This window comes from Hyperolius riggenbachi, chromosome 2 (genome assembly GCF_040937935.1).
Source record: "Hyperolius riggenbachi isolate aHypRig1 chromosome 2, aHypRig1.pri, whole genome shotgun sequence".
NCBI classification, from domain to species: Eukaryota; Metazoa; Chordata; class Amphibia; order Anura; family Hyperoliidae; genus Hyperolius; species Hyperolius riggenbachi.
The window spans coordinates 145,748,784-145,776,594 of record NC_090647.1 but is presented as its reverse complement, the minus strand read 5'-3'; the positions used below and the strand labels follow the sequence as shown (position 1 = coordinate 145,776,594).

General features: G+C 43.2%; 1 protein-coding gene across 3 annotated transcripts in view; it reads left to right on the top strand.

The window, feature by feature from the left end:
* Positions 1 to 27,811, top strand: part of LOC137544115 (inactive dipeptidyl peptidase 10-like) — a 158,279-nt gene that overhangs the window by 113,391 nt on the left and 17,077 nt on the right. For 2 of the 3 annotated variants that reach the window (XM_068265183.1, XM_068265185.1), the window contains exons 8-10: positions 1,058 to 1,178; positions 4,838 to 4,992; positions 26,798 to 26,895. In XM_068265183.1, coding sequence (XP_068121284.1) covers positions 1,058 to 1,178; positions 4,838 to 4,992; positions 26,798 to 26,895 — 374 coding nt within the window. The remainder of the gene's footprint in view (positions 1 to 1,057; positions 1,179 to 4,837; positions 4,993 to 26,797; positions 26,896 to 27,811) is intronic. The other variant, XM_068265184.1, reaches the window with a different exon arrangement.

The window sequence follows — 27,811 nt, the reverse complement described above, 5'->3', positions numbered from 1 at the left end:
ATTTCCTGAACAACAGTTTAACTGCCAAAATAGTAAAATACCATCCAGCCTCCCTAATCACTTGCACACAATTTTGTCAGTTACTTTGCAACAGCCATTCTGGAAATGCTGCAATGAACAGTAATTCATTGTTCTGACAGCACATTTTCCAGCTGGTGGGTGAATGCAAAGGGGTCGGGCAGAGTTAGCAGGCATGTGCTGCATTGAACAGTACAAAGCTATCACTAGCAGAGGTAGATCAACATTCTATCAGGGGTCTGCTAATAACTGAGAAAATATCATTATTGCAGATTTTCTTCTGTTAAGGCAAATACACCAAACTTTGTTTTTTTTTAGTAGGAGGGCTTTTTGGTCCATTTTATCCCCCTATACATTCCTAGTAGTTTGGGTCACCCTGAGCTGCTTGGTTACTCTGTTGTACTGGTCCAAGCCCTATCTCATACAGCCCTATCAATCCCTGCCATGTACTGATGAGGACCAAAAGTCCGAAACAGGCTGTCTACATGTGGGTTTGATATGGCTGTGTAAAATTTAAAGCTATAGGCTTGCTACAGACCAGTGGTTCTGGATGCTTGCTTGGCTTACCAAGGGTGAAAAGGGATAATTTGCATATTCAGTAGTAGTGCATTGTGGTTGAATTATTGCAGATTTCCTTCTGTTTTAAGAAGGCAAATACACCAAGCTTTGCTTTTTTTAGTAGGAGGGCTTTTTGGTCCCTTTTACCCCCCTATACATTCCTAGTAGTTTGGGTCACCCTGAGCTGCTTGGTTACTCTCTTGTGTAATGCGTGCTACACTAATAGCACAACATGTGTCATACAAGCAATGCACACATACTTGTGCTACGCAAACTAAACAACAAGTGTCACACACTTTGCTTTACCCAGTAAAATTATGTGCGCTATCTGATCCCCGTATATGTTACTACTCATTAGTGAATATACTCCCCCCAAAATGTGATAAAGGGATTCAGAATATGTCATTTTTCTTGGATACCAATAATAGACTATACTAGTTCTGTGCTGTGCATTAACGTCTGATGATGGTCTGTTTTGCAGGCATTTATCTTCAATAATGATATATACTATCAAGAATCAGCTTCAAGTCCAGCACTAAGACTGACTTCATCAGGGGATCCAGATAATATCAGGAATGGCATCACCGACTGGACTTACCAAGGTCAGCGTGAGCAAAGTGCACCTTCCACTAAAAGAAATATATTTAGTGTAGTTTTTGTACATCAGTTAAAACCATGTATGCTTATAAATGCATTTTAAACTTGACGTTGACAACCAAAATCCTGCTGTAAATAATCTTTCTTCCAGACATCACCACTTGTTGCTATTGGCAACTTACAAAACTGCCACTTCAGGCTCACATTGTGATAAAATTCTACTTAAAGGGTCCTCTAGAGGCTTCCCACTCTGTCCTCCACTGCTCCCCATGACCCTCCTTATTATCATTGGACACTATCTGTTCTCCCTGTGTTACACACAGAAATGAACACCTTGTCCACAGTGGAGTTCACTTGGGCCCTACTGCGCAAGTTCGGGATAAAAGAGCACAAATATGTAGCTGTTCTTCGGTTGGGTACCACCAAATGGCAAAGGAACTGTGTAAAAAAAAAAAGGAAAACAAGTGCTTCTTGTGTTTACAAGTAAAATAGAGTGTTCTCCCCTTAAGCAGAGAGCAGCTCACCTTATTAAGTTGCTGGCAATTTCAATATTGATCAGTCTGCTTTCATGCATGTCAGTAAATGGATTCACTGGGTCGTACCATTGTGACTGTCACTTCTGGGAGTGGGTCATCATCCAACGATCAGATGAGGAAGCGGTCCAAGCTCTCCAGATGACTCCAAGGTTGAATGTCCTTATATATAAATCACAGACTGGTTGCGCCCAAAGGTATGTAAAAGAAATGATTTTAAGGGAATAAAACATTCAGTGCCTAACATGTTACCCTTGCTTCTTCAGAGGTAATTGACAATGGTTCATTTACCTCTGAAGAAGTGACATCGACACTGTCACCAGCTTGATAAGGTGAACCACTCTCTACTTAAAAGCGGTTTTAAACTCTGACAAAATATTCAATAAAGATGTGTTTTCCTACTTTTTATAACCCATACAATTCTCATATTTGCTTTTGTGCACAAGAATTATTATTCATTTAGAAATTATAGGTTCCCAAAGTTCAGTTTATTTACTTTGAAAGCACCCAATAATGATTTCTGAGCAATGTTTCAGTTCAGGACTCATTAGCAGAAGTGTCTGCACAGTTAGAGAATGTTTACTTAATTGTATCAAGTGAAGAATGTAAACACAAGATAAGGTTATCACCAGTTGGGATGCGGCTGCCCCTGCAGGAGTAAAAAGTCAGTCCTGTGATTTAACCCTTTGAATGCTGTTTTTACTGGAAAAAAAATTGTGTTAATATATTATATGCTGTAAATAATGTTTTAGAGCACAGAAGAAATGCTGGGTTTCATTCCACCTTAAAGTGACTCTGTAACAAAAATTACAACGTTTTTTCTACCATCCTACAAGTTCCTAAACCTATTCTAATGTGATCTGGCTTACTGCAGCTCTTTCTACTATAACCATCTCTGTAATAAATCAATGTATCTTTCCCCTGTCAGACTTGTCGGCCTGTGTCTGGAAGGCTGCCAAGTTCTTCAGTGTTGAACTGTTCCTCTATGCACACTCCAGTGTGTGTTTTATTTACATAAGCCAGCAGCTTCTCTGTTATCTTATCAGTGATAGAAGAGAGCTGGATAAAAATCCTCCTCTGGAGGCTGTGAAAGGAGCTGGTCTGTCACATACTGAGGAATTAACGACATAGGCAGAGCTGTCTGCAGGAAGCCTGTAATGTTCAGTGCATGAGAGAAGCTGGGGACAGAAGGTAAACACACACAAGTGATCTCTTGAGATTCAGAAGTAAGGCTGTATACAGCCTGCTTGTGTATGGATGTATTTTCTATGTGTGGACATACTGTACATCAACCTACTTCCTGTTTTGGTGGCCATTTTGTTTGTTTATAAACAAACTTTTTAAAACAGTTTTTGACTACTTTTAATGCGGCGGGGAGCGGTGAAATTGTGACAGAGGGTAATAGGAGATGTCCCCTAACGCACTGGTATGTTTACTTTTGTGCGATTTTAACAATACAGATTCTCTTTAAGAGGAAAACACTCTATTTTACTTTTAAACACAAGGAGCATTTGTTTTCTCTGTTTCTTTTTTTACACTTCTCTCTTTGTTGATTGGGTTTCCTCTCAACTGTAATGCTTGGGCACTAGGTACTTAGCAGATATAAAGAAATCGAGTAGTCGGGGATAGCCAAAGGTCATACACCTATCAGAAACAGAGGTACCACTAGTCAGACAAAATCAGAGTCGTTAACAGGCCGGGGTCTAAAACGAGCATCAGATGACGGCAGTACAGGAAGGATAAGACAGAGACAGAGTCGTAAACAGGCCGAGGTTAAAACCGAGTATCAGATGTCTGTAGTACAGGACAGATAAGAGTAATCAAAGTGAAGGGCACGCCGCCGCCGGGTCATACACAGGACAACAATCAGGAGACTATACAATATACAAGACTGATCTAACTAGACTACATATATATCGGCAGTGTCTGCATATATATATAGCTCTGAAAACTAGCTGACTTAGGCACAGAATTGAACTTTATCCCAATCATTAGCTGATACCCCCTTTTACTTGAGAAATCTATTCCTTTTTACAAACAGACCATCAGGGGGTGCTGTATGACTGATATTGTGATGAAACCCCTCCCACAAGAAACTCTTGAGTACGTACTCCTGGCAGTTTCCTGTCTGTGAACCTTGCCGCATTGTGGGAAATAGCTGTTTCCAGCTGTTTCCAACTGCCAAAAAAGCATGCAGCAGCTACATCACCTGCCAACAGTAAAAATGTCACCATGTAATAAATGTCAGAATGTAAATCAGGGATTTAAAAGATTTTACACAGGCAAACACTGACTAAATCATGTATACATAATTATTGTAAAAATCAAGCACTTTTTTTTATTACATTATTTTCACTGGAGTTCCTCTTTAAGTACTGAGGTGAAGTAGCAAACCATGCCCCCTGGAACTTCCAGCCATTCAGCAACGCTCCTGCATGAACCAGTGTCAGCTGACTCTATATCAGCTGACACACCTCACACCCACCTCCTCAGCCTCAGGGGAGCCGGGGATGCCGCCAGAGGAGGATGCAGTAACCAGCTTCCGCCGCTGCCCGGAACCGCTAGAAGGAGCCGCCAGCAGCAGCGTTGCTCCATTTTGCTCCCACATCTCAAAAACATAACGTTCTCCCTGAGAAACTAAACATAGATTTGGTAGCAGACTGGTATAAACACATACGATATATCCAGTACACACGCATGTAGACACATGACCAGGATAACTTACACAGAGTGCTCTAATTTGTCTCTGCACTCCTAAGCTGAATATAATTTTGCGCCTTCAAGAGAAAAGTGCATTACAAATGTTTTGCCATGCTTTCGTCATTCATACAGATTCCAATCATGCAACATCTTTGGCTTTACCTGGGGCGCTAATGGAGTTTAGCTTTAAAGCCAAGACAAAAAAGTAAACATTCAAAATAATGGTGTGCTTAGTGCTTTGTTATGATAGCAATCACCTGGACTTTCAGATTTTATCCACAAAAAATATGTTTATGTCTATGGTTTCAAATGCCAAACCTATCAAAACACATGGAATGCGGATCTTTGTTTAGTGCTGTTCATAAATAATCTTACAATAAGAATCATCGATTTACAATAATCCAGTATAACTTATGATGTTTGTGTTTCAGAAGAAGTGCTGCATAGATATGCTGCTCACTGGTGGTCTCCTGATGGTGCGAGGCTAGCTTACCTTTCAATCAACACCACCCTTGTTCCAAAGATGGAGTTACCACAGTTTGTTGGTGCTGACTACCCCACCAGTACACGTTATGCATACCCTAAGGTAATTGTATTATGTTTTTCCTATCGAACTTTCATAGAAAGTGCATATTTGAATTTGCTGAAAACCCCCTGCAACTGTACAGACTTCCAGTGTCTCGTTCACAGAAAGTGCATGTTCTTCCTCAGAATGAATCTGAACGTTTTTCTGTGGAACACTGCAGCTCTTATTCACTGAAATTACTTTCTTTTGAACAAGTATCTATACAGTCTTGATGGCATTTTATGGACCCATCACATGCATCATGAATTAGAATGGAACATCAGCAATATTTATAAATACATCATTATTTTAAGGCACAATAAAAAAACACATTGCTTCAGACTTAGGCATAATGAAAAATTCCACCCAGTGCAGTTCGGTACCATGAGTCAAAAGGAGTACAGGTTTATGTGTCATACTCATTTATTATTGGTTCCACCATCTTGAAATAATCCTGATATCCTCATCATTGGATTCAGCAGCTCCATTCATCAGAATGGAGCTGCTGACTTAAGGAAAAAGTCACCCTGTGTAATACAATGTAACTATGGAAAGATGGATATCATTTTAAAGCTCTCTTTCTCCTCTTTCTGACGACCCCTAAATCGTCACCCTACGCCTTTTAGTTTTCTCTATTTTCGCGATCGCTGCAATTTCAATCGCGAAAATAGCGAAAACTAAAAGGCGTAGGGCGGCGATGTATATATCATTGGAAAGAGGAGAAAGAGAGCTTTAAAATGATATGCATCTTTCCATAGTTTCTGCACTGCTCGGAGTCCCTTTAACTATATACTGTATTTGCTCACTTACTTGCCAGATGAGTGTAGTAAACAATCCAAGAATGCCCTACTGCTCTTCCAATTAGGCTGTGTTTACACTGTGCCAGAGGATTATTTTGTCTAGATGCGTTATAATTCATTTGTTTCCATTGTGGTCCATTCCCATCCATTGATATGTGTTGCAGTATATTTTCTTTCCATTTTAATGGACTGGAGATAACAGTTTCATAGAAAACATCCTGTACAAGATGCGCTTCTTCCTGTTGAGGTGGAGTTCCTTTGTGGGTTTCAAAGGACCAGTAGTGTGTTGTAGGACCTGGTGATTTTTGTGAGGGATATATGGTGAGTACAGTTGGTGTTTTCATAATTGTGGTGGGCCTTGTCATATGACTCTAGGATCTCCTGCACCCTAATTATTATATAAAGAATTTCCTGGTGGATTGCTTTATATAAGTCAGCCTGCTATTCTGCAGAAATATAGTCTGGTATACCGCTACTAATAATAAGATAACCAAAAGGAGAATGAGAGTTTGTTTACCTGTGTGACAAGTTGCCTTTACAATAAAAGTTATGTTTTACAGTTTTGTAACAAAACCTAGGCCTATAAACCCTCATTCTCTTTTTGGTTATTTGATGATTATTATTATCTTAACGTATGGGTTGCCATTTCCCCTGAATTGTTAATAGATATTGCTTTTATACTTATCCCTTTTTAAAGACATCTGCCTATCTATGGCCTGCTTTTCTAATTCCCAAAAGATTTTTTGGGGGGAATATCTGCTGTGCCTACACAGAAAGATGATTTTCCCACCCTTGTAGACCCAGTAATAGGTATCTGATGCATATGGGTATCTTTACATAATTCAATCATACAGGGTCATTGCCAGTGCCACATACTGTATCTGCCGACACTCAAAGTCCACATTATAGGGAATTAATATTCTGCTCATATCAGCTGTAAATTCTTATTTGTTCACTAATATCCCTCAACGCCTTGTCCTTGGAGAGGGGATTGTATATCTTCTTCAGTGAGGTTAAAGCAGTGTGAGCTGTGGAGAGCATGTTAATGAATCTGCCACTGAATGTTAATTCAGTCATTAGCATATAGATTTGCAAATAAACTTTATTATGGGCTTCTGGCAATTTCTTCTCCAGCCATTTTAAATGTCACTTTCATGTATTGACTTATGTAAAATACTTCCCTAGCTGTTAGTTAAACACAAAATGATGTAATTGTTGCAATGCCTCCAATTCATCATTTTGTATGTCTGTGACTGTCTAGACAAAGTTACAGTATTAAAGAATCCTATATATAACAACTGTGATGTTTAAACTAGATTAGCCAACATTCTATTACAGATAATAGAAAGACAATTCCTTTTTTTAATTGTGCTGCATCTCATAGCGAGAAAATAAAATGTGTGATGGAAGTGAAATGAGCAAATATAGTATTTTATCAGTAAGTATATAGTTTATTGGGCTGTTTTGTTTGTAATGACATGTTTTGTTGAATGGTGTATAGTAACATGTATTTCACAGTGGGTGATACAGCCCATGTAGTATGTGATACAAGCTAGACACAAAAATCCTTTTGTTTTTGTTGCCTTTTTACCTGGAAAATGTAATTAAGGTTCAACTGTTACCATGGTCACATCGAATGGTTATGGTCCACAGTAGTGCAATTTATATAAACTCGAGTCAAACTTTGCATTTGTATGATATATAACATATAAAAGAAAGATACCAAGCTGTAAGGCTTCTAGGCATCAGTCTGAAATTCTATTTCTACATTGCCTCTGAGTGTCATCCTTATACATAGCAATTATTAATTGTCTACTGTTTATAATGGCCTTTTCTTCATGCTGCCACTCTTTCATATTTTACTCAACATTTCCTGTGGTGTTATTTACAGCCTGGGCTTATCAAGGATGGCTAGTTTACATCCCTCCCTTTAGGAATCAGCTAAGCTTGGTATGTACCTGGGAGATCTGGCCTAGCTATGAGTAAGACCAAACAGTAAAATGGTGAATTAGAAAAAGAACGTGATGGAGAAGGCATTAGCAGAAGGCAACAAATAAATAATTAGAATATGGTGGGGGAGAAGGTGCAGGGCCAGGAAAACAGCTCTAATAGAAATGGTCATCAGACATACAGTACATTATAATTGAGCTTCAATTTAGCATGTCCCATTAGACTTGGACCTCTTCTCTAGTGGGACTCAAGACTTCTCAAATTTGATTCAGGTGGTGTTGAACAAAAGGCAGCACAAAAATATTTATGGCTTACCTCAATGGAGGACACAATTGGGAAAAATAGTTTAAAAGATGCTCCAAGCTTAATTTTGCTCATCTAAACACACTGTATTGGCCGGAAGAAGCGAGGTGCACCCATGAAACACGTATTTATTTTAAGTGTGCAATAAACAATTTTCCCTGAATTTTTGTCCTTCATTGAGGTAAGCCACACAACATAATGAACAGTTTTCAGCTTTTTTTATATTTTTGGGGTGCCTTTATCCGTTTGCTATATTATCCCTCTCCCATACATATCCCAATTTTTGCTTTTTGGAGAGCAACCACCTGGAATCTTGAAGCCACCACAACCCACGAGTGATCACGGGTTTTCTCCATGCACACTCTACCTTGGTTGCTCGGCTATCAACCCAGGTTTGTGAATATCTCTCTTTTCTTATATTATTCTGATATCACACCTACTACACTACAATGGTGCTTTGAGTTGTCTCTCTGTGTTTTTTATCTTGGAAGCCTTGCCTCCTACACCTAAGTCAGTGTCATTTAGTGATGATCGTAATCTGCTGCTTTTTGTATTTACAGCCATACGTAATTCCAATATAGACATTTAATTGATTTTGCCTAATCCATTTGTAATTTTGCATAATTACACGAAATTTTGCATAATTTCATGCCAACTTTCTTAACCTCCTTGCCGGTTATCCCGAACACAGTTCGGGGTAACCTGCGCAGGAGGATTTCTCAGGCCCCGCTGGGCCGATTTGCATAATTTTTTTTTTGTTACAAGCAGCTAGCACTTTGCTAGCTGCTTGTAACTTGCGATCGCCGCCGCTCGCCGCCGATTCGCCGCTACCCGCCGCGCCGAGCCGCCCCCCCCGCCCCAGACCCCTGCGCAGCCTGGCCAATCAGTGCCAGGCAGCGCTAAGGGGCGGATCGGGGTTCCCTCTGACGTCACGACGTCTATGACGTCGGTGACGTCATCCCGCCCGGTCGCCATGGCGACCGGGGAAGCCCTGCAAGAAATCCCGTTCTCAACGGGATTTCTTGCATACTCTGATCGCCGAAGGCGATCGGAGTAGGTAGGGGGATGCCGCCGCTCAGCGGCTATCATGTAGCGAGCCCTTGGCTCGCTACATGATTTAAAAAAAAAAAAAAAAAAAAGTGCGGCGCTGCCTCCTTGCCGGATTTTTTAGACCGGCAAGGAGGTTAAGGTGGCCATACATTAGAAGATTATGGGCAGATTCGACCAAGAGACAAATTTATCTCTAATCAAATCTGATTAGAGATAAATTTGTCTCTTGGTCAAATCTGCCCATACACTACAGGCCGATTCCCGTCCGATTTCAGCATGAAATCGTCAGGGAATTGGCTGAGCCCGCCACGTCCACCCCAAAATGTATAAATGTATGTAGTGTGTCTGCATTTATACATTACTTTTCCTGTAGCAGCTTCTGCACGGTGTCCGTCCATCTCGCCGGGTAACAGCCACATACACGCTAGCGGCGGAAAACCACTGTGCCTGCGCGGCCGAGTCCTCGCTCTCACTGATGTCACCAGGAGTGTACTGTGCAGGTGCAGACCCTTCTGGGCCTGCGCAATACACTCCTGATGACGTCAGCGGGAGGGAGGGTGCGGCTGCGCAGGCGCAGTGGTTTTCCGTCTTTAATGGTTCAAATTCCAGAAGTGAACCGAAGGCAGGGACCGGAACATCGGTGAGTGGCTGCACGGGCACAGGACGTCTTTGGGGGACCATTAGAAGCCCCAGGTAAGTTCAACTCTTTTTTTCCCCGACCCCCCTACAGTACTCCTTTAAGGGGAATAGTGGAAACAAACCAAAAAAAAGAAAACCATGTAGTTTTTGAGAAAATCGATTATAGGAAAAATGGGTTTTAAACTCAGAAAAATGATAGTTTAAAAATAATTTTTTTCTTTGCATTTTCAAAATCGATTATCTCAAAAACGACAAGGTCTTTTTGACTTGTTTCCACTATTCCCTGTTAGGGATAGCGGAGACAACGCCGCCACGCCGGGCAGCACGGCGGCGGTCTCCGCTTCCCAGCTGGCAGTCTCCGCCGATCACGCGGAGATGCCGGCGCAGACTGACGAGAACGCCGCCGCCACGTCTGGTAACACGGCGGCGGGTCCTGCATTGCGACAGGCGGATTTTAGGCCGCGTGCGGACGCAGACCCTGGGCCCGGCCTCTCCAACATCCAGAGGCAAAGGGTCTCGCGTGCGCGCGCAAGGAGGCAGGAGTTTTACCTCCTACGTAGGAGGGTCAGCTGACTCTCCAGTCAGCTGACCTTCAGAGGTCTCCTGATTGGCTGGGGCTCTGGGGCGGTGCTGAGCTGTCCTCCAGCTACAAAAGGACTTGCTCGGCAGTAGCAAGTTGTCTGCTCTCGTGAATACATTCTGTGTTAGCGCTCAGACCCTAGTGCAGTGCCCTGGTGTTGATACTAAGGATTTCACACCTTAGCTTAGGAATATTATTGTATATTGATCTGTGTTTTGACTCTGGCTATCCCTGACTATTCTATCTCTTGCTGATCTTGTACCTTTGCCTTTCTGATCCTTGTTGCCGACCTCTGCCTGATTACCGATTACTCTTCTGCCTTCCGTTCCTGTACTGCTGCCGTCATCTCTGTTGCTGAACCTTTGCCTGTCTGACCCTTCTCCCTTCAGTGGAACGTCTCCCACTGGAGGGTTATCGCTGAGGTTCGCCTCTCCGAGACGCTGGCCCCAAGCAGACGATTACTGCTAGGGGTCGAGATTCCTCACTTTTCCTGGATAGAGGATCTCGCTCACGGGGTTCCCATTCAGAGGTAGCCACACCTCTGAGGAATTGCCATGTGGTGGATATTTCCACACTTCCGTGATATTACTGTCTTTATTGTGTTCTTTTGCTGGTCTCCAGAGGTTAGCAATATATCGGATTATCGGTGATACTGCAGATCATCAATAATCGGGTATATATCTGCATTCTTGGTGATACTGCAGATCGCCAATAATCAGATTCTCTCTGCGTGCTGACACCGTCCATTACAGAACAGCAGACCAACATTATGGAAGCATTACGCGAACAGATTGAGACTTTAGCCACCACACTTAATAACCTTATTGAGGTGGTTAATACGCAACAGACCCAGATCGCTCAATTGTCTGGATCTGTGCGGACCTTACAAACCACTGTCGCGACAATGCAATCCCCTCCGGTCACAGATCTTCGCATGTCAGTTCCTGAGAAATTTTCAGGGCAGAGATCTGACTTCCAGAACTTCCGTAACCGGGTCTTGTTCTATTTTGAGCTGCGGCCAACCCAATCTGGTTCTGAGCAGCAAAGGGTGACCTTTATCAAGACCTTATTGTCCAGGGACTCCCAAACCAGGGCATACGGTCTCCCTCCCGAAGACACGGCTTTAAAGCCATGGCAATAATTTATGATGATCCTGATGCTTCTATCACTGCAGAGAGGAAGCTTAAGACTCTCTGGCAGGGTAGAGATTCGGTTGAGGTTTATGCTGCGAAGTTTAGGAGGTGGGCTGTGTCATCTAGGTGGGGGTCCTACGCGTTATTAGACTGTTTTCTTTCAGGCCTATCAGATGCAGATCTCTGAACTAATGCTAGGGCACCCAGAACCAAAATCGGTGGATGACGCCATTTCATTGGCAGTGCGAGTGGACCGCCGCTTGCGTTACCAGCGTCAATCCAGAGGAAGGAATGCCGTAAGGGCACTTTCTTACGCATCCTCCTCGTCTACCCCACCTACCGATGAACCGATGCAAATCGGACATTCTCGGTTAACTCGGGCCGAGAAAGAGCGCAGAAAGGCCGAGAGATTGTGTTTATATTGTGCAGAGGAGGGCCACATTGCTCAAAATTGCCCCAAGAAGTCGGGAAACGCTGCCGTCTAGGAGTAGTTAGAGGTAATACCCTGGACGAGCAGAGGTTACCTCTTAATCAGAATAATCGGTTGCTTCTCCCGTGTTCCATTTCTTGGGGAAATTTGACCATGAGCACTCAGGCCTTCATAGACCACGGGTCGGCAGCCAACTTTATAGACTACGAGTTTGTGAAGGGTTTGGGAATCCCAATGCATCCTTTGGATCGACAAATAGTGGTCACAGCAATTGATGATTCCCCAACCTCTCTCTCAGACTCCGATGTTGTCTTGCACTGTAGGTATTTTACACAAAGAAAAATTACAGTTCCTTGTTCTGCGTATATGTCTACATCCACCATTGTCCTCGGAATGCCCTGGTTACAACTTCATTCCCCACAGATAGATTGGGCATCAGGTCAGTTGCTTGCTTGGTCACCATTTTGTCACAGCCATTGTCTGGAAAAAATTGCTATCTGTACCACCAAGTTAGAGGTAAAAGGGGTCCCGACCCAATACGCCGAGTTTTCCGACGTATTCTGTCCTAAGTCAGCGGACAAACTCCCACCTCATCGGAGTTTTGACTGCCCCATAGACTTACGATCAGGTTGTATGCCCCCTAGAGGGCATCTGTATAATCTATCGGGGCCGGAGAAGATAGCTATGCGAGAGTACATTAAGGAAAATTTGGCAAAGGGTTTTATCCGTCCCTCCCGATCTCCGGCTGGGGCCGGAATCTTTTTTGTACAAAAGAAGGACGGCGGTCTCGGACCATGTATCGATTATAGAGGTCTCAACAAAATCACTGTAAAAAATCGCTACCCTCTGCCTCTGATAGATGATCTCTTCGCTCAGATAACCAATGCTAGTATCTTCTCAAAACTAGACTTGCGGGGGGCATACAACCTGGTGCGCATCCGAGATGGTGATGAGTGGAAGACGGCCTTCAATACACCCGACGGGCATTACGAGTATCTGGTGATGCCCTTCGGGTTGTGTAATGCGCCAGCCGTCTTCCAAGAATTAATCAACAAGGTTTTCAGAGAGGTATTGGGGAAATTTGTTTTGGTCTACCTTGACGATATATTGATTTTCTCTCCAAACCTTGGAGAGCATCGTAAGCATGTCCGATATGTACTGGAAAAGCTAAGACAGAACTCACTCTATGCAAAACTAGAGAAGTGCCTCTTTGAGGTCACTCAGGTTCCCTTTTTGGGCTATATCATTTCGACGACAGGTCTCCTGATGGATCCAGAAAAGATTTCGGCTGTCTTGGAGTGGCCACAACCAGTGGGTCTGAAAGCACTCCAAAGGTTCCTTGGTTTTGCTAACTACTACCGGAGATTTATCAAGGGATTCTCTTCGGTAGTAGCCCCTCTGACTAGCCTTACCAAGAAAGGGGCTGACCCATACCATTGGTCATTGGAGGCTCAGTCAGCCTTCAGTACCCTGAAGAAGATGTTTTGCTCTGCACCTATACTGCGGCATGTTGATGTTTCCCTTCCCTTCATGGTGGAGGTGGATGCCTCAGAGATTGGGGTAGGGGCAGCCCTGTCTCAACGTTCAGGTCCGCAGGGTAAGACACACCCCTGTGCCTACTTCTCACATAGGTTTTCTCCTGCTGAAAGAAACTTTGATGTGGGCAACAGGGAACTCCTTGCCATTAAATTAGCTTTCCAAGAATGGCGTCATTGGCTAGAGGGGGCAGAACACACTATTGTTGTATACACTGACCACAAGAACTTGGAGTATATTGAGGGCACCAAAAGGCTGACTCCCAGACAGGCCTGTTGGTCTTTATTTTTTTCTAGGTTCAGATTCGTAATCACGTATACCCCTGGTAGCAAAAATGTGAAGGCAGATGCTCTCTCCAGGTGTTTCGAGGCCGAAACAGCTCAGCCTACACTCCCAGAGAGTATCATATCCCGTAAAGTAGTGCTAGCTGCCACCGAAACTTAGGGGGATTGGGCTGCTACCTTAGGCTCCTACCAATTGGATATCCCGGAAGGGAAACCAGAAGGGGTTCTTTTCGAGCCACTTCCCTTCCGGTTACAAATCCTGCAGCTATTTCACGCCCATAAGAATGCAGGTCACCCTGGGGCCGCTCGCACTATGGATTTGCTCACTAGGTGTGTGTGGTGGCCCTCCTTGGCCTTGGACAGTAAGGAATTTGTCAGAGAGTGTGTGGTGTTTGCCAGGAGCAAGCCTTCCCGCCTGGCTCCTGTGGGTACCCTACAACCCTTGCCAGTACCAAGTGAACCATGGACCCATCTGTCCATGGACTTCATTGGTGAGCTCCCCAGGTCAGAAGGCATGACTGTCATTTGGGTAATCGTGGATAGATTCAGCAAAATGGCCCATTTTGTTCCCCTAAAGTGTTTTCCCTCGGCCCAGGAGTTGGCCGATCTCTTCGTGCAACACGTCTTCCGCTTGCATGGAATCCCGGAGGACTTGGTTTCTGATAGGGGAGTCCAGTTTGTGTCAAAGTTTTGGAGGGCCTTTTGCCACACATTGGGTATGAACCTATCATTTTCATCGGGGTATCATCCACAGTCCAACGGGCAGACTGAAAGGGTTAACCAGGCTCTGGAACAATTCCTTAGATGCTACGTCGCCGATGCGCAGACCAAGTGGGTCAAATTTTTGCCTTTTGCAGAGTTCGCGCACAACAACCTGAAGAACTCATCAACAGGCTTGTCCCCTTTTCAAGTTGTGTCAGGAAAGTCCCCTAAGTTTTCCCTATTACCCGTGTGTTCCTCCTCCTTCCCAGCCCTGGAAGATTGGCAGGAAACTTTAAGGGAACTTTGGGCACAGGTAAAGAAAAATTTAGGAGTAGCTTTCCAAAAACAAAAGAAACAGGCTGACAAGAGACGGTCTGCGGAGTGGCACTTTGCTCCAGGAGACAAGGTGTGGGTGTCAACCAAACATTTGGCACTTCGACAACCGTCTACCAAGTTAGGTCCCCGGTTCATAGGGCCTTACCCGGTGGTCAGGAAAATCAATGATGTGTCTTATGTAATTGATCTCCCAGCCAGCATGAGATGTGGGAGATCATTCCACGTCTCCTTAGTGAAAACGGCAATTTATGTGGATTCCTCTCCCCCCCCCCCCAGTGGTAGTAGAGGGTCAGAAGGAGTATGAAGTTGAAAGGTTCTAGACCCTCGGTTGGTGCAGAATTCGGTGCAGTATCTGGTCCATTGGAAGGGGTATGGTGTAGAGGACAGGTCCTGGGTGCCGGAGAAACGTATGCATGCTGAGAGATTAAGGAAGAGGTTTCATCAGTTACATCCCGAGAAACCTGGTAGGAGGTGTCCGGAGTCCACTCCTCAAGGGGGGGGGGTACTGTTAGGGATAGCGGAGACAACGCCGCCACGCCGGGCAGCATGGTGACGGTCTCCGCTTCCCAGCCGGCAGTCTCCGCCGATCACGCGGAGATGCCGGCGCAGACTGACGAGAACGCCGCCGCCACGTCTGGTAACACGGCGGCGGGTCCTGCATTGCGACAGGCGGATTTTAGGCCGCGTGCGGACGCGGACCCTGGGCCCGGCCTCTCCAACATCCAGAGGCAAAGGGTCTTGCGTGCGTGCGCAAGGAGGTAGGAATTTTACCTCCTACGTAGGAGGGTCAGCTGACTCTCCAGTTAGCTGACCTTCAGAGGTCTCCTGATTGGCTGGGGCTCTGGGGCGGTGCTGAGCTGTCCTCCAGCTACAAAAGGACTTGCTGGGCAGTAGCAAGTTGCCTGCTGTCTTGAATACATTCTGTGTTAGCGCTCAGACCCTAGTGCAGTGCCTTGGTGTTGATACTAAGGATTTCACACCTTAGCTTAGGAATATTATTGTATATTGATCTGTGTTTTGACTCTGGCTATCCCTGACTATTCTCTCTCTTGCTAATCTTGTACCTTTGCCTATCTGATCCTTGTTGCCGACCTCTGCCTGATTACCGATTACTCTTCTGCCTTCCGTTCCTGTACTGCTGCCGTCATCTCTGTTGCTGAACCTTTGCCTGTCTGACCTTTCTCCCTTCAGTGGAACGTCTCCCACTGGAGGGTTATCGCTGAGGTTCGCCTCTCCGAGACGCTGGCCCCAAGCAGACGATTACTGCTAGGGGTCGAGATTGCTCACTTTGCCTGGATAGAGGATCTCGCTCAGGGGGTTCCCATTCAGAGGTAGCCACACCTTTGAGGAATTGCCATGTGGTGGATATTTCCACACTTCCATGATATTACTGTCTTTATTGTGTTCTTTTGCTGGTGTCCAGAGGTTAGCAATATAGCGGATTATCGGTGATACTGCAGATCATCAATAATCGGGTATATATCTGCATTCTTGGTGATACTGCAGATCGCCAATAATCAGATGCTCTCTGCGTGCTGACACCGACCGTTACATTCCCCTTAACATACTTAGCAATTTTGGTGACAATAGCATGTATGGGCGCTTTGCTATTAACTGCTAACGCCAGCACAATATTAGGAAAAATGACCTGAAGTTGCAAAATTACAGTTCCTGATTGTGTTTCCATACACAATTAATTATGATTTTTCCCGAAGTTTCACATTATAATTTCACATTGCAATTGCTAATTACCATGCAAAATAATGATTATGCAAAATTTGTTCTCATTACTAGTGTCATTTACTACCACTCTTGTTTTCGCAAGGTTTTGGAAAGAAAAGGCACCAACCTAGCCTTTGCATTGGTCAACATTGAACAAACCTGATTTCCTTGAGCTTGCAATTGTTTAGCTTCTGTGGGGTCTTCTGATATTGCTTTTCATTATCACTGAAAAGATAATTTCTTTGGTAGACCCTTATCCAAAATATTTTGACTTTTAAATAAGAGGACCACCAGGCATGATAGAACAAGCCAAGGAATGCCCATTGTCTTAAAGGACCACTATCACGAAAACCGTGAAATTTAAAATACACATAAACATACAAATAAGAAGTATGTTTCTTCCAGAGTAAACTGAGCTGTAAATTACTTTTCTCCTATGTTGCTGTTACTTATAGTAAGTAGTAGAAATCTGACAGAACCGACAGGTTTTGGACTAGCACATCTCCTCATGGGGGATTCACATGGTTTTGTTTAGTTTCAAAAGCACTTAGCAAATGGCATTTGCTCTGTCAAACTGACAAAAAAAGTGTGCAGTGAGCACAGATGCTGGCCAGCATCATTGTATAAATCCTTTTCAGTGAATGTATTTATAAAGAATGAAAGCCATGTTGAGAATCCCCATGAAGAGGTGGATTAGTTTAAAACCTGTCAGTTTTGTCAGATTTCTACTACTTACTGTAAGTGATAGCAACATAGGAGAAAAGTAATGTATGACTCATTGTAGGGCCTGTTTCCTCTACACACGGATTTTGGATGCAGAAAAACTGACTCAAATTAATGCCTATGAACACATTAGTGGAAACAGGCCCATATGCATTCACTGGAGTCTGTTTTTCTGCATCCAGAATCTGCGTGTAGTGGAAACAGGCCCTTACTCTTATTTGTATATTTTTACATGTATTTTACATTTTACAATGTTAACATTACTGGTCCTTTAAAGAGAAACTCCGACCGAGAATTGAACTTCACCTCAATCAGTAGCTGATATCCTCTTTTACATGAGAAATCTATTCCTTTTCACAAACAGACCATCAGGGGGCGCTGTATGACTGATATTGGGGTAAAACCCCTCCCACAAGAAACTCTGAGGACCGTGGTACTCCTGGCAGTTTCCTGTCTGTGAACCTTGTTGCATTGTGGGAAATAGCTGTTTACAGCTGTTTCCAACTGCCAAAAAATACATCACCTGCCAACAGTAGAAATGTCACCATGTAATAAATGTCAGATTGTAAATCAGGGATTTAAAAGACTTTACATGAAGCACTTTTTTATTACATTATTTTCACTGGAGTACCTCTTTAAGCAGAGATTACTATAACTTTGGTTATAATGAGATATTCTTTAAGGCATACTGTAAGATACCATATTGTTAACATGTTCTGCAAACCTCTAATAACAGATCTTTCTTACATACCTTATATACCTCTGTTTGATCAATTTCATATGTATATCATGCAAATGATGAACTATTGTGATCACTGCTGGTGACACTTGATCATCCAGATATCCACCTAGTGTTTGGAAGCTCTGAATTTTGGTATCTGTATAAAGGCTGTAAGCTTTTTCTAATGTGGCCTCTTTCCACCAGCTAAAAAGCTATTTGATGTCTGTAAGTCTGGGCTAAAATCCAGATACATCAGTATCGGCATCACTGGCCTATTAAGGGAGATCAGAACCCAGATAGACTTTAAATGTCTACAATTGTTTTGTAAGTTTTGTATGTAGATTTGGCACAACAGATTTATCCATAGCAGGTTATTGATTACCAATGGATGGCAATCTGCTTCTTGCAGGTAGACTCGAAAAGGGGATTGCCTAGACTTATTGAAAGCTGCAAATTGCACTATTTATGCCAAGTGGTAATATTTTGTAATATTTAGGACTACCAATCCTCGTTCAGAATAGGTCAGGAACACTACTTTTTTATGGCATGTGGTGTACTTTATCTCCTTATATATTTCATATGCTTGGGACAAAATCCAGAAGTCCAATATCAATGTTGCCCATCTCAAAGGGGGGGATCAAGTTAAAAATTAAAAAGCTGCATATTTCACATTCATGGCTCCCAATCCTACCTCAGATTGAGACAGGAACAGTATATATTTTACTACATGTGGTCTAATTTGTTCCCACAGCATTTAATTAATACTTGGGCCAAAGTCCATATTCCCACCCACATCTATGTTGCTGGACTCTAAAGGGGATCAATTGTCCTAAATATTTAACACCATCTCCTCACAATGCACAAAGATCTTCTAGCACTCAGAACAATATCCAAACACCAGTCAGCTGGGAGGCCAACACAGGAAATGTGAATAAACCATTAAGACTCTGTCATGTTTTTGCAGGATACAAAAAACATCCCTTAAAAAACAACTTTATATCATTCCTCAAACGTTTCCAACGAATAAACTGCTTATTACCATGTATGTACAATATCAGTTCAGTGATATCCCCACAAGTCTTCACTACACCAAAAATGTACAGACCTGTGATATGTAAAAGCTTTTCACTTTATCCTCAACTACTTTTCATAATAACAGCTAGCTGATAGTCATGGGGACAGCGATGGGGAGTAAAATAGCACCGCAATATGCTAACTCCTTCCTAGCTGACCTGTCAAGACCTCATAACAAAAAACACTTATTCACCACTGCTACATTATTTTTTTTTTTTTAATAGAACAAAGGGGAAAAAACATCTACTCACAATTTATCACATTCCAACCATCAATCAAGTTGGACTCCTCCACATGACTCTCTTAGACACTACATTGTCCATCAAAGATAGAAAACTACACATATGTGAATATAGAAAACTCACAGACAAATGCAGCCACCCTATAATACCAGCTTTCATGGCTAACACTACAGATGAGCGTTCACATACAAATCTAATCAAGTATAGGGAGACGTTTTAGCCTCTATGTCCTTTAGTGATCAGCCCACCCTTAAATATTATTCATAACTCACAAGTCCTGATTGTGTTTTATGAATGAGCTATCATATACACTAGGACACCACCAGATATGCTCAAACCTGTAGGATAGAAATGAACACATTAGGATAAGTATACGGAATCAGAACCATGAACATCATGGTTCACCGAATTGGGCTTGTAACTGCCGATGAAGCATAGAGAGATGGATGAGTGGGCTGGATGGGAACGACCAACCAACTCTCTATGCTTCTGAGGGTGATGGCAGCATGACTCAAGGATGGTGACAAGGCTGACTGAACATGGGCACACTGGGCAGGGGAAGGGATGACTGGGCAACAAGCATATTTGCACTGCAGTTCGGAAGGAAAGCCCCTGTTCATGTTGGAATTTGCAAGCAGTTCACCCAGTAAACACCACGTAGCAAGTTCGCCCAACACTATACACCAGTCGTGATGCCAGAAAGCTATTTTTGGTGCACATACTAGTTGCAATTGTTATACTTTTCTGAACCTTAGTTTCACTAGCCTGGTCTAGTTTTTAGCTTTGCCTGTGCCTTTCTCATTGCAGTGCTCTAGTTTACGTATTTATTTGAATTTCTAATCAATGCAACTTTCTTTCTCCAATGCTTTAGGAATAGTTAATGACATTGTAATCCTGCCATTCCTATTCTGGCTAAAAATCACAGCTGCATTTTGCTCTATTCACCAGTGCTGTTATAGTTAATTCTCAGAGATCACCAAATGGCTGTTATATTCCAAAGCTTCAGTCTATCGAGTCATTTCCTAGGTGAGTGAAATATAACGGCACTGACAGGCAGAGCAGATTGCAGCTGTGATTTGTAGTGGGGACAGGAGTGACATGTTCGCATCAGTTCCCTAGAGGGAGAGCTGTAAGAAGATGCTGTCGTTATGTGAGGTCAGGCCATCTATAGATACCGTCTTACACTGTCTAAGACATTAGGTCTGTACTGTGAATGCAAGAGTCCAGCTGGCAAAAATAACTGCTAAAGACAGAGAGGTTAAGGGAAGAATCTTTTGTAAAAAGCTCAGCATCCCGACATGCAGCCAGCTTACCGTATTTTACTTGCCCACCTGATCTGTCCTACAAATAATAATTCTAACATTTGTATAGCACTTTTCTCCGGTCAGACTCAAAGAGCTTCAGAGTTGCAGCCACTAGGGGTGTGCTTAATAGGCCATGCTTAGTGAATAGGTACTGGCTTAGTGAATAGGAGGAGCCTAGATTTAATCCCTGGTCTCCTATGTCAGAAGGTGGTGCCCTTAACCAGTACACTATCCAACCACAACACAGAGTCTCCATTGAATAACGCCATGTGGTAATTTGGGAGCAGGGAGAAGCCAAAATACAGCTCTCCCTGTGATAGGTAATCTCGGGGAATATAACAAATATATTCACCTACTGATTACCTAATTTTACCCTTGGCCGCATAACTCAGAGTCCTGCTATGGCCCGCACCTGAATTACGGTGATTTCTCGCAATTTGGGCTGCAATGCTATAGCCGTTGGGCTGAAATGCTATAGCCATTGGGCTGCAATGCTATAGCCGTAATTAACATTGCCACCTATAGTAGCACCCAAATGAGGCACAGGGTAGTGCCGAAACGACCTTAATCGCCTTTAAACACTGTAATCGGGTGACTAGTAGTGTACTGGTTAAGTGCATTGCATCTGACATAAGCGACCAGGGTTTGAACCCTGGCTGAAAATAGTACCTATTAAGTGAGGACTCCTTGGGCAAGACTCTGTAACACTACAGGGTGGCCTATTGAGTGTTGCAGCAGCTCTTACCTGCTTTGAGTCTGACAGGAGAAAGATGCTATAGAAATGTAAGCATTATTATCTGACCTCTCAGACCCACTGAGTGCTCTCACTGACACACTTAACCCACCCTGTTTTTCTACACATCTGTTCCCCAAAACCCACCAATCTACTGTTCTACTATGAAACTGCCCCAATCTACAGATCATTAACACCCTGGAAATATATATGCCCACTATATGCCCCACCCCTGCCCACCCACACACACATGCAAAACTTATTTTCTATGCCTATATGATGGTATGGCATATTTACTGGAGCAGAGGGAAACTGTTATGGTAATTCTGCTTTAAAGGGATACTTAAGTCAAAATTAAAAAATGATTTTTACTCACCTGGGGCATCCCTCAGCCCCCTGAAGCTGTATGGTGCCGTCGCAGCCTCACTCCGATCCTCCTGTCCCTGCCGGCGGCTACTTCCGGGTCCGGCGACAGCCGCCAACAGGCTGGGAACGCGAGTGATTCTCCGCGTTCCCAGCCGCTATATCACCCTCTATGCTGCTATAGCGTATAACATATACGCACCAGCATGATAGTAGTATCATTTAATCTGTAACACACACTTGTCAGACCTTGATTGATTAGCCAATAATTTCACTGCAATAGGGATACAGTAAGAAGAATAATTACCGTTGTCCATACACTAGAAAGAGTGGTGGGTCAGGGCACATTCCAACAAGTCTTAAGCTAAGTTCAGACTTACAACCTCTGTCACCCAACAAGGATCATTACTTGGGCATACACTAAATACACTAAAGAGCATACACGTGTTCATACACTAAAGAGTAGCGTGGATCACAGACATGGCTCAGCCACTTTCATGCTACACAGCTCCTTAAAGGGATACTTAAGTCAAAATTGAAAAATGATTTTTACTCAGCTGGGGCATCCCTCAGCCCCCTGAAGCTGTATGGTGCCCTCGCAGCCTTGCTCCATCCTCCTGTCCCCGCCGGCGGCTACTTCCGGGTCCGGCGACAGCCGCCAACAGGCTGGGAACGCGAGTGATTCTCCGCGTTCCCAGCCGCTATATCACCCTCTATGCTGCTATAGCATATAACATATACGCTATAGCAGTATAGAGGGTGATATAGCGGCTGGGAACGCGGAGAATCACTTACGTTCCCAGCCTGTCGGCGGCTGTCGCCGAACTCGGAAGTAGCCGCCGGCGGGGACAGGAGGATCGGAGCGAGGCTGCGAGGGCACCATACAGCTTCAGGGGGCTGAGGGATGCCCCAGGTGAGTAAAAATCATTTATTAATTTTGACTTAAGTATCCCTTTAAGGAGCTGAGTAGCATGAAAGTGGCTGAGCCATGTCTGTGATCCACGCTACTCTTTAGTGTATGGACACGTGTATGCTCTTTAGTGTATTTAGTGTATGCCCACGTGATCAAGTAATGATCCTTGTTGGGTGACAGAGGTTGTAAGTCTGAACTTAGCTTAAGACTCGTTGGAATGTGCCTTGACCCACCACTCTTTCTAGTGTATGGACAACGGTAATTATTCTTCTTACTGTATCCCTATTGCAGTGAAATTATTGGCTAATCAATCAAGGTCTGACAAGTGTGTGTTACAGATTAAATGATACTACTATCACGCTGGTGCGTGATGAGATAGCATGCAGTTCAGGTACGTGAGGTAGCGTACAGGTAATACCACAATAATATACAAAGAGTAGTCTAGATCAGGCTGAGGTCATGTACAGGTCAGAGATAGCGAGGTACAGAGTGGCTAGGCTAGATCGTAGTCTATAATCGAGCTGGGTCATACACATAAATCAGATGTCAGTCGTGTTGCAAGGATCAGGCAGTAACAAAGTCAGGGACAGGCCGAGTTGGTAACGTAATCAGATGGCACCGGTACAAGAGGGCTAGACAATAGCGAGGTCAGGAGGCAAGCGAGAAGTCGGTACACAGATAATATACAATATGATGTTTAAGATAAATTAAGAGAATATGAAAATAACAAAAGACTGACTAACTGGAGTACATATATATTGTGCGTCTACACAATATATCAATGTAGCTCAAAGTAGCTAGCTAGACCTAGAACCAGCGAACTGATTAGTATCAAGGTCGGTGAGCACTGAACGCTCTGGCCTTAAATACAAGATGCTCAACCAGTAGCTACTCCCATCTGGTGATGTCACCTAGTGACATCACCTGCAGCCATCCCTACATCCTCCTCCTGAGCCTATAAGGCTCACTCGAACTCGCGCCCGACCCAAAGGTCGCACCATGCACGCACGAGTCAGAAGACACCGCCGGAGGGACGCTGCCACCAGCAGACTCCAGCGCAGAAGCCCCGCCGCTCGCCCGGACCACGCCGGAGACGCCACGGGACCTGCCACAGGAAGGTAAGCTCATTACAACTACATAGTGGTCAGGTCACATTCCAACGAGTCTTAAGCTAAGTTCAGACTTACAACCTCTGTCACCCAACAAGGATCATGACTCGATCACGTGGGCAATAGTTTTAAGCCTAGTTTCACACAAACGTCTTGCTAGCCTACATGGAGTCCGCTAACAGCAGATGGGGTATGAAAACAATGCGATCGAGGGCTGTTCGGGGACCGGCGCTAAAGATCTGGCATGCTGGATCTTTACGGAACGTTGGATGGCCATTGTACACACACACTAGATGCACTCACTAGATTCACTCACGATTGTTGCCCAAGGCAACCTATTCTTTATTGCCTATACAGTTAACTAACCTTGTTTTGTTCCAAAGTAATGTCACCTGTGCAAAAATCACAAGTACCCCCAGCATAGAATGCAGCAGGGCTGAGAACTGCCATTGCAGTAGATGTAATATGTCAGTAAGGAAAACTTTCTCTTCTCTGCTTAACATTACTGATCAAAAGAAAGTCAGGGAAGCTGTGTAGCAATGCAACATGTGATAAGCTTCTGAGCATAGTAAAACGCAGTTTATTAACCTTCAGTAATTATCTAGCAATTAAATTGTTCTTTATATGATGTAAGTTTAACTAACTTTTTGAAGCTGAGGGGACCTTTTGACTTTTCAGTATGGTCTGCTATTTCCAACTAATAACAGGCAGTTTTAAATAAATTACAGCGAGGTTTGCTGCATCCTTTACATTCCATGCTGATATCCAGCAAAGCAGGCAATTTGGGTGCTGGAGGTTGCCGGGAAAGTTTGGGTGCCACCACAGGCACCCTCATTAATAGCCACTTTTAAGCTATAACTGGAAATTTGGCCTCCTTTGAGTGGGAAAACTTCCCCTGCAGCTATTTAGTAGTGAATTGGAGCAGATAGTGGCTGTGATTGCGGCAAGGTTAGTGTTAGGCATCGACTGTGAAGGGGTCAGGTAGGGTTAGGTATCTTGCGGGGGTGCCTGTTAGGGTTAGGCATTAGCTGGGGGCTGGTTAGGGTTAGGAATCAGCGGGGAAAGGGGATGGTTAGTGTTAGGCATCCCCTGGGCGGTGTTGACTAGGCTTAGCCGTTGGCCGGGGGGTGGTTAGGCATGGGTGGAGGTATTTCTAGTAGAATATCATTAGTTTGCCCACATTCTACTTGCAGCTATCCCTTGCGCCCAAATTACAGCAGTGACCTTTTCAAAATGTTTGCATGCTCCAGGGTTTTTCAGTATTGGGAGAATCTTAGAATATCAGGCCTCAGTCACTGGACAAGGCTGAATAGCAATCATTATTCAGGTTAGTCCTGTAACTGCTATGAATGCTTGTTTTGCGGGAATAACAAGAAGAAAAAGAATTTGCAGCACTTAAAGATGAATAAAGGCAGAACCTCTGAATCTGGCGTCTCACACGATTTAATAGCAGCAACAAAATCTTAAAGACCTTAGATGATATTTGGCCAGTGGAGCATACTACAGCTTCGCTTGATATACGGACACCAAAACATAAAGTGAGGGGGGGGGGGACTTTTCACACTAAAGTTATAGCAGTATTTACACGATTTTGGTCTTTTTGAGCATGAGGCATAAGCTGGGGTGAAGATACTGTACGTGAACTACAATGATATTTATATGTCAGATTACCATTTACTTACCATTTACTGTGGGAATGGTTGGTCAGTGGACCTTGAAAAAGACAAAAGAATGATAGGAGCCCAATATGATGTAGTATGCCTGACACTGCACGTAAATTGAGATAAGAGAAGTCGAGGTGCTTACAAACCTAATGAAGTGAACGTTTGACTCATGAAATGCATTTTCGGATTTGTGCAATAAACTATAAGTCTAGACGTCATCTATTGAGGTAAGACACCTCCTTTATTTCTATTATTGAGATAACTATACTTATTATACATCATCCTGGGCCTCTCATCCATTTTCTCTACATTACCATTCTCTGGGTTATTTGGGGTTCAGAAACTTTCAGGGGTGACTACAAACATTAATATGTGGTTTTGTGGTTTTCTTTGCTTGTACAAAGTATGTACTTGGACAGCCCAAGATGGGTCTTTGGGAAATATCTCTTTTAATTTGTTGTAATTGCTTCTTACGGTATATTGTAAATAGATTTATTGCAGATTTTTCTTTCAAATAATTTTTAATGTGCCCATTTGTCCCTATACAGTATAAGTGCATCATAAGCTTTTAGTGCTTTGGCCCATTTTTCTTCATCAGGATAGAAATGATCATAAAAAATGTAACACTGCACCCTTTTTAAAAACTTTATTTAGATAGCACTTTATTTAGAAAGATCTTTATTTAGATAGTGTTAGCTTATTTATTCATAAACCCTGCATAGTTAACATGTTTGTTTGATTTAGCGCTCACACCAAGAGTTCTGTTGCTGTTTGTATAAGCAGATCATTTTGTATTTATTTTTCCTCTTAGTGACTGATTAGTGATCCTGTCTCAGTCCTCTCAGTATTTTCATTTCCTGCAATTTTTTGTCCTCACAATGTACTGTAAATTTATCGTTAATATTTTAGTACTATTTTTATGGCATATATTAATTCTTATATAGTTACATCGAGTTCAACCAGAAGATATGGTACAACACTAGCCTACACCCTCACATATCTCTGTTGATCCAGAGGAAGGGCTCATTCGTACTTAGTGTTGCGCTGTCAGTTTTGATGCACTGCACATAGTGTGCGATCCACATTTATTTATGCAGTATTTCTACATAACTCAGTCTGTCTGTATTGTACCAGGCATGACTAAAGACTCAAACATCGTGGACACACTGCGTCTGAAGAAACATCTAATCATGCACTGTCAGTTCTTCCTAGTATTGAGCACGAGGAGGTTGGTTTGGAAGAGATTGGCTTTTTACTTAAGCCATCAAAATATAGGAAAAGTGAACAAATCAGAGCAGTAAAATGGATGATTGTATCAAGTACAAATCTGATCACTCCCATGTGAACAATCAGGATTGCTGAAGCTTGGCCAGCAGAACACATTGCTAAATAAAACATGAAATAGTTAAAGTGAATCCTCATTTGGGTTATTCCCATGTACTTTTGTATTATCTTGTATTTTGTTGTGTTGTTATGTAAAGCTTCTCTCAGCAACTGTACTGTTATATTTTCCAGGCTGGACAGCCCATTCCAGTAGTGAAGGTGTTTGTTGTTAATCTTCATGGCCCATCACACACTGTGGAAATCCTGCGTCCGGATACTTTTGAATACAGGTAACAATCATCCCTAAATTTTCTCTTCAGCTTTCGCAGCAGCTTGATCCAGCATGATGGTTACGATCCCATATTTTATTATTTTTTAGTATTAATATAGCGCTAACATCTACCGCAGTGCTGTACTGAATACCTTGTCTTGTCACTTAACTGTCCCTCGGAGGGGCTTACAATCTAATTCCTACCATAGTCATATGTACAGTGCTGCCCATAATTATTCATACCCCTGGCAAATTTTGACTTAAAGTTACTTTTATTCAACCAGCAAGTCAATTTTTTGATGGGAAATGACATAGGTGTCTCCCAAAAGATAATAAGACGATGTACAAAAGGCATTAATGTGGAAAATAAATTTCTCAGTTTTTATTTAAATTTGAGCAAAAAGTGCCCAGTCCAAAATTATTCATACCCTTCACAAACTGTCACAGGGAAAATCTAAAGTTCTATACCATTTCAAATAGTCCAAGCTGTTCTAATGCATCTTAATTACCCTGATTAATTGGGAACAGCTGATTTAACCAATTCAACAAGTGAAAAACAGCAGCTCTCTGCAGTTGGTTTCTGGACAGTCATGGCTAAGACAAAGGAGCTCAATAAGAACCTGCGGCTGCGCATTGTGGCTGCTCACAAGTTAGGAAAGGGCTTCAAGGCCATTTCTAAATGTTTTCCAGTTCCAGTGGCTACAGTGCAAAGTATTATTAAAAAATACAAGATGTTCTGCACTGTGGAAAATCTCAGAGGACGTGGTCGGGAGCCAAAAGTGGCACATGTGCTGGCCTGGACTATAGTGAGAGAGGTGAAAAAGAATCCTGGAAGAAGGCCATCCTGGAGAATCTGGGCTCTGCTGCTGGCAATGTCTCAAGGCAGACAATCCAATGGACACTGCACACTGCTGGGTTCCACTGATGCAGAACAA